The sequence below is a fragment of the Ipomoea nil genome, unplaced genomic scaffold, assembly GCF_001879475.1.
Source record: "Ipomoea nil cultivar Tokyo-kokei standard unplaced genomic scaffold, Asagao_1.1 scaffold2805, whole genome shotgun sequence".
Classification (NCBI taxonomy): Eukaryota; Viridiplantae; Streptophyta; class Magnoliopsida; order Solanales; family Convolvulaceae; genus Ipomoea; species Ipomoea nil.
In genome coordinates, this window is record NW_017619233.1 from 1,697,735 (window position 1) to 1,711,051 (window position 13,317).

At 33.8% G+C, this 13,317-nt stretch overlaps 1 protein-coding gene across 5 annotated transcripts; it reads right to left on the bottom strand.

Annotated features, from left to right (window-relative positions):
• Positions 1-256: 256 nt before the first annotated feature.
• LOC109158301 lies at positions 257-6,587 on the bottom strand. Of its 5 annotated transcripts, none has more exons than XM_019306225.1 (10): positions 6,010-6,586; positions 4,977-5,165; positions 4,786-4,875; positions 4,699-4,702; positions 4,478-4,590; positions 2,437-2,565; positions 2,187-2,324; positions 1,092-1,307; positions 795-879; positions 257-764 (listed from the first exon to the last, which is right to left on the bottom strand). In XM_019306225.1, exons 1-10 carry the CDS (start codon positions 6,490-6,492, stop codon positions 475-477), a joined length of 1,737 nt encoding a protein of 578 aa, XP_019161770.1. In that variant the 5' UTR covers positions 6,493-6,586; the 3' UTR covers positions 257-474. The 5 variants fall into 5 exon arrangements, with proteins under 5 accessions (XP_019161770.1, XP_019161769.1, XP_019161766.1 ...); XM_019306224.1 differs by having other exon boundaries at positions 795-885; XM_019306221.1 differs by having other exon boundaries at positions 257-885; positions 6,010-6,587.
• Positions 6,588-13,317: the final 6,730 nt, after the last annotated feature.

A 13,317-nucleotide genomic window follows, 5' to 3' on the forward strand; every position in this document is an offset into this window, starting at 1 on the left:
GTTATCAAATTATTCTGTGATTTGTGAATACAGAGTTCAACAACTGGGAATATGAACATCGAAAATTATGAACATAGAGTTCTGTAATTGTGAATATAGTGTTCAATAATTATGAATATGAAGTTCAAAAATTATGAATATATAGCTTTATAATTATAAACATATAGTTCAGTAATTATGAATATAAAATAGTGTGCACCATAGTTAACTATGATTTTTAGAATTAAATTAAAAATTGGTTATATAATTATGAAAAAAAAAAAAAGATTAATATCATCACAAGCAAATTTTAAACCTTTTTTAATCAATAGGCCATTGCTTTTATTTATTTATAAGCAACAATATAATATAATATATAAATATAATAATGATTAAGCCAAAGCCTCACTTTCCCGGCCTGGTCCTTCTCTCTCTATTCTTTATTCCTTGAAACGTAAAAGAAACAACCAATGCTCATTAACAAACTTTAAATTTTCAAAAGGAAGAACCAAAAGGAAAACTAACCACTGCAATGCCTCCACCACAAAGATGCAAACCTCCGGACTCTATTCTGCTGTTGTATAGCATCCGGTCGAACCATAAACTCTCTATTTGGCTCTGCAATTTGTATTCACTTGCATCATAGTGGGATACAATGATTTCAGAGTCAATTGCATCTTTATAGGCGTCCCTTTCAAAACGCTTTATACAACTCCTAATGTCGTCGTCTCTAGCAGGTTTTGGTGATTTTTGCGTGAAAGAGAACTGAACTTGCTCTCCCTGCACTGAACCATTACCTTTTTCGTTGGGATGCAGTAAAGCAGGCTCTTTGCTATTGCTGGCTGCAGCTGTTAAACCGGAACCCTCGTTGTCACCCATTAGATCAATGCCACCAAGTATCTGCAACTAGAAACATTATTATATGAATTAATAATGTTCAACATATACTTACTATCATCATTGTAGCTATGTAGATTAGTCAGCCTCATCTAAGGAAAAAGACTATCCAAATGCAGAAAAATTTTCTATTTATTAAGCATATAGATTCATCTGAAAATTTTAAACATCTATAGAAATGTACTTTTGCACCAACAGTTTAGAAAAAAAAATACCTTTTTGTTGCCAGAAAAACTATCTATGCTTCCTTGGGGTTCAAATAGACTCCGGCTGACTGAGGTAGCTCCAATTGAGCTGTGAGGTGGATCTTCCGGTGCTGACAAGTCAGAACTATCAAAAGTTGATATGGAAACGCATTCGTCAAAGTGATCAAAGTAGGCCATTGCATCTTCAGTAAGACGTTGTGTCATCTTTTTTCTTTCATTGCTCTTCTGTAGCAGACAAAGTTAAGATAATAAGTGCTAAACAAAGTTATACCTGTGTGCAACTAGAGGATGTTGGTTTATATATATATATATATATATATATATATATAATTATATATAGCTACAATAACTTCTCTATTCCCAATAACATCCCTGTTAGTGTAGTGGCATGCCACTTCAATTCTATAGGTAAGAATCATTTCCATTTTGATGATAGGAAAAGACAAAAAGATGCAAGCCTAAAATTTCTAGAATGTTTGGAGGTTACTTAGTCCATCACTGAAATGCATGTTCTTATAATAGGTGGAGCTCCTTGCTATGCCAATATAGTAGGCCCTTGTTCTCATAGACACAAAAAGTTTCATAACAATACCAAAATAGTACCATTTTAAAAATGAGCCAATGACATTCTTGAACCAGAACCTTCAGTTTCAGAAAGGAGCAAAAATCTTGGCACTAATTAGATACTCTTAGACCATAAGAGATCGGCGCGAGAGATATTGAAGAAGTAACAGTCTTCTATAGTTCTATTAGGGCTCATTCCTTCCTGATCTTTCAGGTGGGTGGTGGTGGTGGTGGTGGGGTAGGGAGTGGGTTTAGTTAAACACAAGAGAAAAATGCAACTAGTCCTCATACTAATGCCCAAGGCATTTATTTCCATCTAGACTGACAACATAACTTTCAGCTTAGCAAGTGCTTAGTGCCTTAGTGACTTGTACCCTCCATAGGTTATTTCACATACAAATGATACAATATCCAATTAATTTTTTTCTCTTCTTTCCCACCACCCCCAGCTTACAGGGATATTTTTTCCCCAAGTACGGGGTGGGTTGTGAGGTGGTGATGTCAGAGGAGGACAGAATTGAAATAACCTAGAAAACATACTCTTCTTCCAATCCGAGATCTCTGAGGACAATTTTTCTTTGGATCAGGTACTATCTCCTTGAGAATTCTATTCAACTCCTGTCCACGATGCTCTTCTATAGCCAAATCTGCTTGTAACTGTCTAGTCCGTTCTTCAGACTTCAAAATAGATCATGAAAAGTCAATTTAATATGAAAATAAATAAACAAACACGTTCCAAATGAATTGATGAATTCATCTGAATGTTAGCAGTTCAAATAAAACTGATTACCTCCTCAAGCTTTCTGGAATATTCCCTTCTGATGTTTAGCACTAATTCAACAGATGCAGGGTTCGAGTTTGGAGGAATATTGGCAGCACCGTTGCTTGAAATGGTATTGACATTGTTCCTTTGAATAACCTAAATTAACTCGCAAAGTTAAGACCAATAAGATACCATATAGCTGCACAAGGAACAAAAAAAAAAAAAAAAAAAAAAAAAAAAAAAAAGAGAGAGAGAGAGACAAGAAAAGAGCCAATATGATTTGACCAAAAGTAATGTTGAAAGTTATTACTGCATGGTAGGTAGAGACGAGTTTTGCAAAACCAATGTGGTAAGGTACAAATAGGAAACTGAGTTGCAAATTGAGATTCCACAATAATATAAAGCATTAAAATTGGCACTTTAAATAGAACATGACATCCATATTCTGAATTTAGAGTGCTAACAACAAAAGTGATGATGGTGGATCCACCTTTCTCATATGCCCTAAATTCCCAATTCAATAGTTAGCACCATAATGTTGTCAGCTCAATCTACCAGATTAAATTTTGTTGACAACAATTAACCAAGTTAAACTCTTCCTCAGAAACATGAGTCATGCTAATCATTTGTAAGGCAGATTGGTACTACAGTGAAGAACACATTCCATGAAAAATTAAGCTCATTGAAAGTACTTATGAAAACAAAGGAATTACTAATAGGATTGAGAACAAAACTTAAGGGTCTGTTTGGAAACCCGGAAGTCATTTTCTGGATTTTCCGGTGTTTGGCTATCAATGAAAAATGAAGTTAACAGAAAATACTCATTCTAGTAAAGAAGAATGACCCATTTTGGTGAAAAATGTCTTCCAAGATTTTTATTCGGAATACATTTTCCGAATTCCTATCTCATGCTCAATTCTCTCTCTCTCTCTCCCACTTTGGGTCGTGTTAAATGGGCGGATTGGGCCACCATTTGTTTGGTTATCATTTGAACTGGACTTAGCTAGTCTAGTTAAAATATGGGTTGGGTTAGATTGGACCAAACAATAAAAATCTTGGTCCGGTCTAGCCCATAACCCAAAAGATTAAAAAACATTTAACTTTGTTTTCTTTAATTTCTTTAGTTTAAACGTATTACATTTATCAATGGTTGATTAAAATATGAATTGGGTTGGGTAGAGAAAAAAAAAAAAAAACAAAAAAACTTGGTCTGGCCCACAACCCAAAAATTTAAAAGATGTTTTTTCCTTCAATTTCTTCAATTACGGAGTAATAATTAGTTCAGAATTATTATATTTATCAATTTATGTATTTAACTATAATAATAAGTTACAAGTTAAAATCATTATAAATCTTTATAACTATTACTCCGTATAAATTTTAATTTATAATTTTATTTTAATATAAATAATCATTGTTATTATTATCATTAAAATAATTAATAGTTTATAAGAAATAACTTTGTAATAGATTTATGTTCATGTTTTTAAAAATGAACCAAACAGGAAAAAATACATTTTTTTTACTTTTAGCCAAATAGAAAAAGATTATTTTATAACTTTCAGCTAAACACCAGAGAATGAACCCTAAATATCTATTAAGTGCCCTATCAGTTACTCCATGCTTATCGAAATTTGCATCAAGTGGTGGTGAGGGAGGAGCAATTAATAAGAAAATAGAAGCCAATTCATTATCATGTCACGGTCACTTTAAGGCATGCTCTCCAAACATTAACCGTTACTCTGTTAGTAACATCCAACCAAATTGCTTTAAGAAACCACAACAAAAATACAGTTCAGTTGATAAAATTACCTTAATTACAAGATGGTTTGAGATAATAACCTTCACATGTCCCAAAAAGAATTGGACCACAAGAAAAACAGAGCACGAAGAACTAGAAGAGATCTCTGCTCAGTCATACTTAACACAAACTTGTAAAGCAGACTGAAGAATGCTTCAAGTTAAAGAGCTTAGCTTCTCATATACTGACAATAATAAGTACCATGCTTGGCATACCATTTAACAGGTAAAATAAAAGCACACTTGTATTTACCAGAATAGAACTTACACTTTGAAGATCACTTTGAATATCACTGATAGCACGTCTCACTTCAGCACGAACAGTTTCATATATTCCACTAGCAGCAGTATCATTAACCCAATGGCCATCTCTAAAAGACTGAATTTTGATTAAAAAGATAATGGAATAAAGTCAGTAATTTGTCACGAAAGTTAAAGATTTGGTTTCAATTTTAGATCAGAATAAGAAAACTGACAAACTGTATTTCCTCAACTTGTACAAAAAAAGGTAAGCATTGTTCTCCTTTTAGATAATGTGAAATACATCTTGCACTCTAAAGGAAACCAAAGACTTGCCTGCTCAGAAGCTTTGATAATTTTATCTTCTGCTTCAGACAAAGAACCTATTGAAATTCCATCTTCCCAAGTTGAAATTTGCTGGCTATACTGAAAACATACACTTTTATGGATATAACAGTAGCAAAGCGCAATCATCTGGCATGTACAGTTATATAATTTCTTATAATAAGCACGCAAATTATACTCACAGTAGAATCATCTTCTGAACACTCAATCCCTTGACCTCGGACTGTTGCTATTTTTGAGCGATTTACCCGACCACAGGTGTCAGTATTCTTTTCTATTAGTGTAGACCCTTTGAAACTATTAGCAACCTGTTTCAACTCTCTACTTTGCTTAGAATTTTTTAATAAAATCAACTCTTGCTCCTTTTCACTCTGTTAAAGTAAAACATACCAAGGTATAAATTAGTAGACCAACACCACAATAGACTCAATCTTTTTGCATTAACTGTCATAAAGTATCATAGTCATCAAATACACTATATACTTCATTACTTTGTGAACTGTAACATACCAGCAATTCATTTTAACTATACTAAATGTTCACAGCAGCAGTGGATAATAATTATCAAAATTGTCAAGTAAATATTTGTTTTCATTGAACTAAATATTCATCATGTACTGGTCTGCCTTTCAAGTAAAAATCACCACACTTCTAAGCAAGACTGCCGAGCCTAGCCCACACGGGGGCTTAGCTAACTGGTTCAGTAGGTTGTATTTGGAGTAAGAGACCAAGGTTCAAAACTTGGCGACATAGTGTGGTGATTATGCTCAAAGTGGGCAGATCCACTTTGCACACCCGGCAGTTGACCCTGTCTGCTAAGCCACTGAATTACTATGATTTACATCCTCCCAAATGCTCTGTCGATTGTCGGGCGTGGATTCAACCTTTTGGGGTAAGACTGCCGAGCCTAGTGGTGAGCCAAGTTTATGGTATACCATTATTGTCCATTCCTTTTATGTTTTATTGATGAAGTAAATAGTAATTAAGCCAGTAAATAAATTCACAAAGAGATCCATTAATAACCAGTAAGAAATGATTATCTCCATTCCCATATAGTTAACTCAATAGTAAATGCACATTTCAGTTCAATACTTCAATGTATGTGTGTATACATATGTAAGTATGTGTATGAGTGGATGTACTTGTATATATGCACACTAAATCTAAAACCCAGGATATTAATCAACAGAATATATCAGAAATAAGACGCCAAACCTCATAAGCAGATCCATAGTGCCCTCTCGACACAGACCGGCCCCGTACCCGCGAAACACTCCTCCCAATCCCATCCCTGACACCCCCAGAACTTCTAGTAGTCGATCGCCCTCTGTTTTCAGCAGCAGAATTGGGAGTCCTGGACTTAGTAGAACCCGAAGCAACTTTACCGATACTAAATCCATCGAGAGCGGATTTTCCTGTTTCATTTTCATTTCCGATTTCCTTCTCATTTCCAACATGATCGCCGGGCGGGGAATTCGAGGTCCAGAACAAAGGATTATCCCTCTTGTTGGAGAACTCCGAGGAAGTATCTTGAGTGGTGGTCCGAGAAATGGCGCTAACGCTTAAAGATCGGCGTCGGAGAGGTTTGGAGGAAGAGGAGGAGGAGGAAGCGGGAGTAGGATTTTCCCTGGAATTGGGATTTGTAGCGTTGGTGACAGTTCCTCGTTTGGAAGTGGATTTGAAAGCAGCCGTAGCCATTTTCAGCGAGGTCACACGAGATTCTTGACAGGAAGGAAAGGGAAAGGAAAACCGCACTTCTTCTTTTCTTCTTCTTCTGTTTTTTCTTAATGATGAAATTAATCACTTTACTTTTTTGTTTAACTGTATGTCTGTATCTAATATTATTGTCACAAATCTAATTCCACTTAGTTTAAAAAAAAAAAAAATTATAAAAAAAACGTCCTTCTATATCGCAGATTTTTAATAAAACCTTCTAGTAAAAGTATTCTTACAATATTTTTGGTAATATTAGTGGATGCTATTCGAATTACTCTTTTCGATTCATATTAGCATTTCTGATTATCTTAGCAATAGCGTCCCTACCCATGATAAACTATAATTATTGCGGCAAAAAAATTAGATACTATCAACGTGTTTTTTTTACTTATTTGTCTATGAATTCTATTTTTCAAGAAAGGCGTTTGGTTAGAGGAGGGAATTAAGTGAGAAAAGAATTGTAATTACATGGGAGATGAATAATGTGGGAATAAATTGGTAATTTAAATTCTAGTATTTGTTTTGCAGGAATAGAATTATTAGAAATTTCAATTTCATGGTATACATGGGAACTGAAAGGGAATAAATATTTTAGTATAAAGTCCAAAATGTTCATACTTATTATTATTATTATTATTATTATTATTATTATTATTATTATTATTATTATTATTATTATTATTATTATGAACGTAGAAGTCTTTTGATATTATTCAAGAGTAACGAAGGCATAATAGATTACAAGATACATACCATTGTGTCCTATACAGTATACACATATACTTACAATATAACACAAGATATAACTAGTCCTAATACGCCCTCGCAAACTCATGTTGGCAAAGCAACAACATTGAGTTTGTCACGCAAGAAGGAGAATCAAGATGAACCAAGAGCCTTCGTGAAAATATCTGCTAGCTAGTCCTTAGTAGAAATAAACTAAACTGCCAGGTCCCCTGAAGCCACCTTGTCCCGCACAAAATGATAGTCTATCTCCACGTGCTTGGTCCTAGCATGAAAAACTAGGTTGGCACAGAGATACGTGGCCTCCAAATTATCACACCACATACGAGGAGGAGAAGGCAGTTGTATACCGAGCTCAGTCAACAAATAAATCAGCCAAGTCACCTCAACCAAAGCATCTGCAAGCCCCTTGTATTCTACCTCTGTAGATGACCCTGCCACGGTCTTTTGCTTCCGACAAGACCATGAGACCAAATTGTTACCCAAATAAACTGCAAACCACTCATAGATTTTATGTCAACAGGACAGTCAACCCAATCCGAGTCCGAAAAGGCATGAACCACTAAAGAATCAGACTTGGAGATATGAAGCCCAAAGTGCAAGATACCCTTCACATAACGAAGCACACGCTTTAGATCAATCCAATGAGCGGATGTCGGGGCGTGCATGAATTGACACAACTTGTTGACTACATAAGACAAATCTGGTCAAGTGATGGTAAGATATTGAAGGGCACATACCAACCTGCGATAAGTAGTAGGGTCAGACAGCAACTCAGACCCATCAGAAGATAGAGACCTCTAAGTAGAAACAGGAGTGATGATGGGCTTACAGTCATCCATCCCTGCACGACGCAGAATATTAGTCATATAACGCCATTATGATAGCACCAGCGCACCATCAACATCCACAGTCTCAATCCCCAAGAAAAACCGAGGAGTACCCAAGTCACGAATTTTAAAGGTCCCAACCAGGCGATCAAACAACACAGACACAAGCTTCGAGTCAATCCATCGGCAGAAGGGAGAAACTGCGTCGGACATGGGAGGGAGTTGTTGACGTAACCGATGAGATTTTGCCCGCGTAGGAAAGGCACCAACTGTGTACACTAGAAGAGTAATTCTTGGAGGTGAGTTTTACGGAAACAAAGTGGTGAGCAGATTGAAGAGAAATAGGGGCTGCCGGCGTGGGGGAAGAAAACCCAGAGACAGTCTGGCTATAAGAGACTGCCAAAGAAGAAAAAGAAGAAACGTTCGCATTCGACATAGAGCCCTGGGAATCTAATACCAGATAAACTTAGAAGTCTTCTGATATTATTCAACAGTAACAAAGGCATAACAGATTACAATATATATACCATAGAGTCCTATACAGTATAGACATATAGTGACAATATAACACAAGATATAACTAGTCCTAATAATTATAATTATTATTATTGTTGTCGTTGCTGCTGTAAATCTTAAATGACCAAATTCAAATTTTGCTTTTGAAGTTTTATATAACATGTTGTAAATAAATCCTAGAATTACACAACAAAAGCAATAAAATAGATAAGAGAGTTTTGAGAAAATATATTTGATTGAGGTTGGACTACTAATTGACGTTATGTGTTGAGAGTAGAAGAAGAAGACACACTATAATCGAAAGAGAGAGGTCAAACATCAATTTAGGTTAAAAAATAGAGGGATAATTTTGTCTCAAGTTATTTTTTTTTTCTTCTTAAAATCCATGGAACTGAAATACCAAAGGGGCATGGGATTCTAATTCCTTGAAAATGAGGGAATTTTAATTCCGCGGAATTACAATTATGTGGGAATGGAATTGTAATTTGCTTGCCTTCAAAATTATGTGCGAATTAGGTGGGAATGGAATTGTAATTCCCTCCAACCAAACGTCCTGTAAGTTATTCCAGCTTTGTCGGACTAATCCTTGTTGTTTTCAAAAGGTAGAATCCCTAATCCCAAGGGCCCCCCACGCCCCGCCTGACAAAGCATCTAGGAGAATGTAAATCATGGTAACTCAATTGAACACAGAAACTATACATTTTCTTATTGGAGTCCCCCTCACTTTGAGAGGTTGCTCACACACTGTCGCTGGTGAGACTCGGTCGGGTCATTGTTCCCAAACTTCACCCATGTTACCAACTGAGCTGCCCATGCGGGCTCGTCGGACTAATCTTAATTCCACAGGATCCCGCCTCTAGAGATACTGCAGAGTCCAGACCCTAGAGACACTGTAGAGTCCAGACCTTCCAATCATGTTATTTCCAGCCATGACCTTTAAATCAGGCGATAAACCAACTACTCTAAGTTTCGGAGCAAAAGCTAAAATTTAATCCACTTAGTTAACCTGACTAATAGTTGACAATAGATTTAGGTGGTGTTTGGTTATTAACTTGCGCACCCTATTATAGGTTTTGAGACTCATTATAATGTGTGTTTGTTACTTTTGTTATCATACTATTTGAATTTAATCGTTCAATAATTACAAAACTCATTACCATTTTTGAACAATATATCTATACCATTTTTTTGCACTATAAATACTCTCCTGTGAACAATTCTACCATCGATTATTTTATGTTCTTCTATGGTATTTCTGCTATTTCTCCTTATTGTTTAGTAATGAAGTCTGTCTTCGTTTCTGCCTCCGACCTATCTCCCAAGATGAGGAAAATCTCTATAAGGCCCCGTTTGATGCGTTGTTATTTGTCCAGGGAATATCAACGCTCCGCGGTCAACCAACATACACTCGAATGCTTATTCAATGACTCCCAGGTGAATTTCTCGCTAATAATTTAAGAGTTCTACTACATGTACTCCCTCACTTTTACTCCCTGACATGGCAAACCATGATAGGATATTTTCATCATGTGGGTTCCAAATAATTTAAGAGTTCTACTACATGTACTCCCTCACTTTTACTCCCTGACATGGCAAACCATGATAGAATATTTTCATCATGTGGGTTCTAGGAAAAGTGTCTACATCAAGGATTTAAGAGGGAGTAAAAGTTGGGAGTCCATACAGTATTTTCCATAATTTAATGATATTTAGAATCTAGGTATCTATACCTCTTTCTAGATTCTCAACAATATATTATTTGCGAAATAATTTTCTGCCCACAAAATGCATTATTAGTACCCCCAAAAAAAAAGTACTAGGCAACAATATATTATTATACTTACTAAATAACAAAATATAAGTGTAGTTCAAGGTTTTGCAATAACTAAACATCAAATAATTAAATTAATGATTGTTGTAAAATCAAACAGGAGGGAGAAGGAAAATACAAAGAATGGAGAGGGATCTTCTCATTCATCATATGTTTCTACATATTACAACAATATATATATATATATATATATATATATATATATATATATATATATATATATATATATATATATATATATACACACACACACTTGTAACGGAAAGCAATAATGTAACCGTTACACAATCACTCCTCATAATGTCCACAATAATTAATCTTTATAACACTCCCCCTTGGACATTATCTTCTCACATTCATGCCTCGTTAAAAATTTGCTAGGAAAATCCTGTGGGAAAAACCTAGACAAAATGAGTATATATATATATATATATATATATATATATATATATATATATATATATATATATATATATATATATATATATATATTCATGCCTCGTTGAAAACTTCACTAGGAAAATCACGTGAGAAAAACCTAGTTGAAGAAAAGAGTATATGATATATGTAAAAACATATATTGTATTGGTCGCCTCATTAAAAACCTTAACTTAAAGAAAACCCTGTGGGAAAAACTTAGTTAAGGGAAAAAGGGCACAACCATAAACCTTCAGGGTACAATCTGCATAATCTTCAGGATTTTGGGGTTTGTCTATTTAAGCAATTATTTTGCAACTTTTCCCCATTTACATTACTATATCATACCTATGCCTCGTTAAAAACCTCATTAGGAAAACCACGTGGGAAAAACCTAATTGAGGAAAAGAGTGCATGATGTATGTGTATTCTTGTTTTAGATTAATTAGCTGCCTCATTAAAAACCTTAAGCTAAGAAAACCCAGTGGGAAAAAAACTTAGCTAAGGAAAATAGTACAATCATTAGTCGTCAAGACCCAATCTTCAGGATTGATTCATGTAAAATGATACTCCCCCTTAAGATAACAATCTTTAAGTCCATACATTAAATTTCCAAAATGTATAGAGGAATTTAGTAAATAAATATGTACAACTGTCAATAGAATGAATATACTCTATAATAATCCTGTGACTCTTCTGAAGCTCACGTGGGTATAATATTGACATCATAATGTCCAGTCAAAAGGATTTCATTATATATCCTTTTTATCATTTGTGCAATACAATCTTTATTGTCCCTCTATAGGACAATGGGGATAAATATAGTACGACCAGTTTTGGAACGTGTATATATATATAATATACACTTGTAACAGAAAGCAATAATGTAACCGTTACAGAATCAATCCTCATAATGTCCACAATAATTAATCTTTATAACAATGATATATAACTGGATCAACAATATTAAACAAATAGTGTTAATAAAAGTAGATTATCAACATATGGCATTTATAGACTTATTTTAGAAACATATATCGCAAGTTTCATGATTTGTTTTAGAATTGAATTTTTGTGCATGTTCTCAATTTATATATTTCATTGGTATTCAATGGAATCCATACCTCCTCCAAGTCTTTGATATAAGTTATTACATTATTTGTATGTTGCTATGAATTTGATAGATTATCACTGACTTATAAAAAGATTGTCAACATGAAATTACTATATTTTATTTCTAATGAATTGAAGTAAATGACTCACCAAGCAAATGCCACATTTATTCTAATTTTACATCTTTGAAAGTGTCAAAGTAATATCTCTAAGTGAAACCAAAATATATACAATATAATAATTAAGTTTGAAGTCTATCATTCGGCAAATTATCTACATATGGAATTTATAGATTTATTTTAGAACCATATATTGCAAGCTCCAGGATTTGTTTTAGAACTAAATTTTTGTGCATGTTCCCAATTTGTATATTTCATTGGTATTCAATGGAACCCATACCTCCTCAAAGTCTTTGGTATAAGTTATTACATTCTTTGTATGTTGCTATCAGTTTGATAGATTATCACTAACTTATAAAAAGATTGTCAACATGAAGTTACTATCTTTTATTTCCAGTGAATTGAAGTAAATGATTCACCAGACTAATGGCACATTTATTATAATTTTACATTTTTAAAAGTGTCAAAGTAAATATCTCTAAATGAAACCGAAATATATACAATATAATAATTAAGTTTCTAATCTATCATTTGGCAAATTATCTACATATGACATTTATAGATTTATTTTATAACCATATATCGTAAGCTCCATGATTTGTTTTAGAACTGAATTTTTGTTCATGTTCCCAATTTATATATTTTATTGGTATTCAATGGAACTCATACCTCCACAAAGTCTTTAGTATAAGTTATTACATTCTTTGTATGTTGCTATTAGTTTGTTAGATCATCACTGACTTATAAAAAAATTGTCAACATGAAGTTACTATCTTTTATTTCTAGTGAATTGAAGCAAATGACTCACCAGGCTAGTGCCACATTTATTATAATTTTATATTTTTAAAAGTGTCAAAGTGAATATCTCTAAGTGAAACCAAAATATATATACAATATAATAATTAAGATTGAAGTCTATCATTTGAGATATATGTTTAACTTAATTTATGGAGTTAATGTAATGCATTTATAAGAACAATTCATGGTGTTCAATAGAGTAACCATTGAACAGTTCATGGTGTTCAATAGTATTAATAAAATACTATTAATTATAAAATTTTAATTAATTAATTATTAATATTTACTAGTATTTTTTTAGGGAATTTGCATCCATTTACAAATCCCCAAAGAGTTTGTCGAAAAATTCAACAAACTCTTGAAGGAAGGAAAAGTCTATGATATTCATAATTTTGTTGTGCAAATGTCTCACATGAGATTTAAATCATGCGAGCACAAG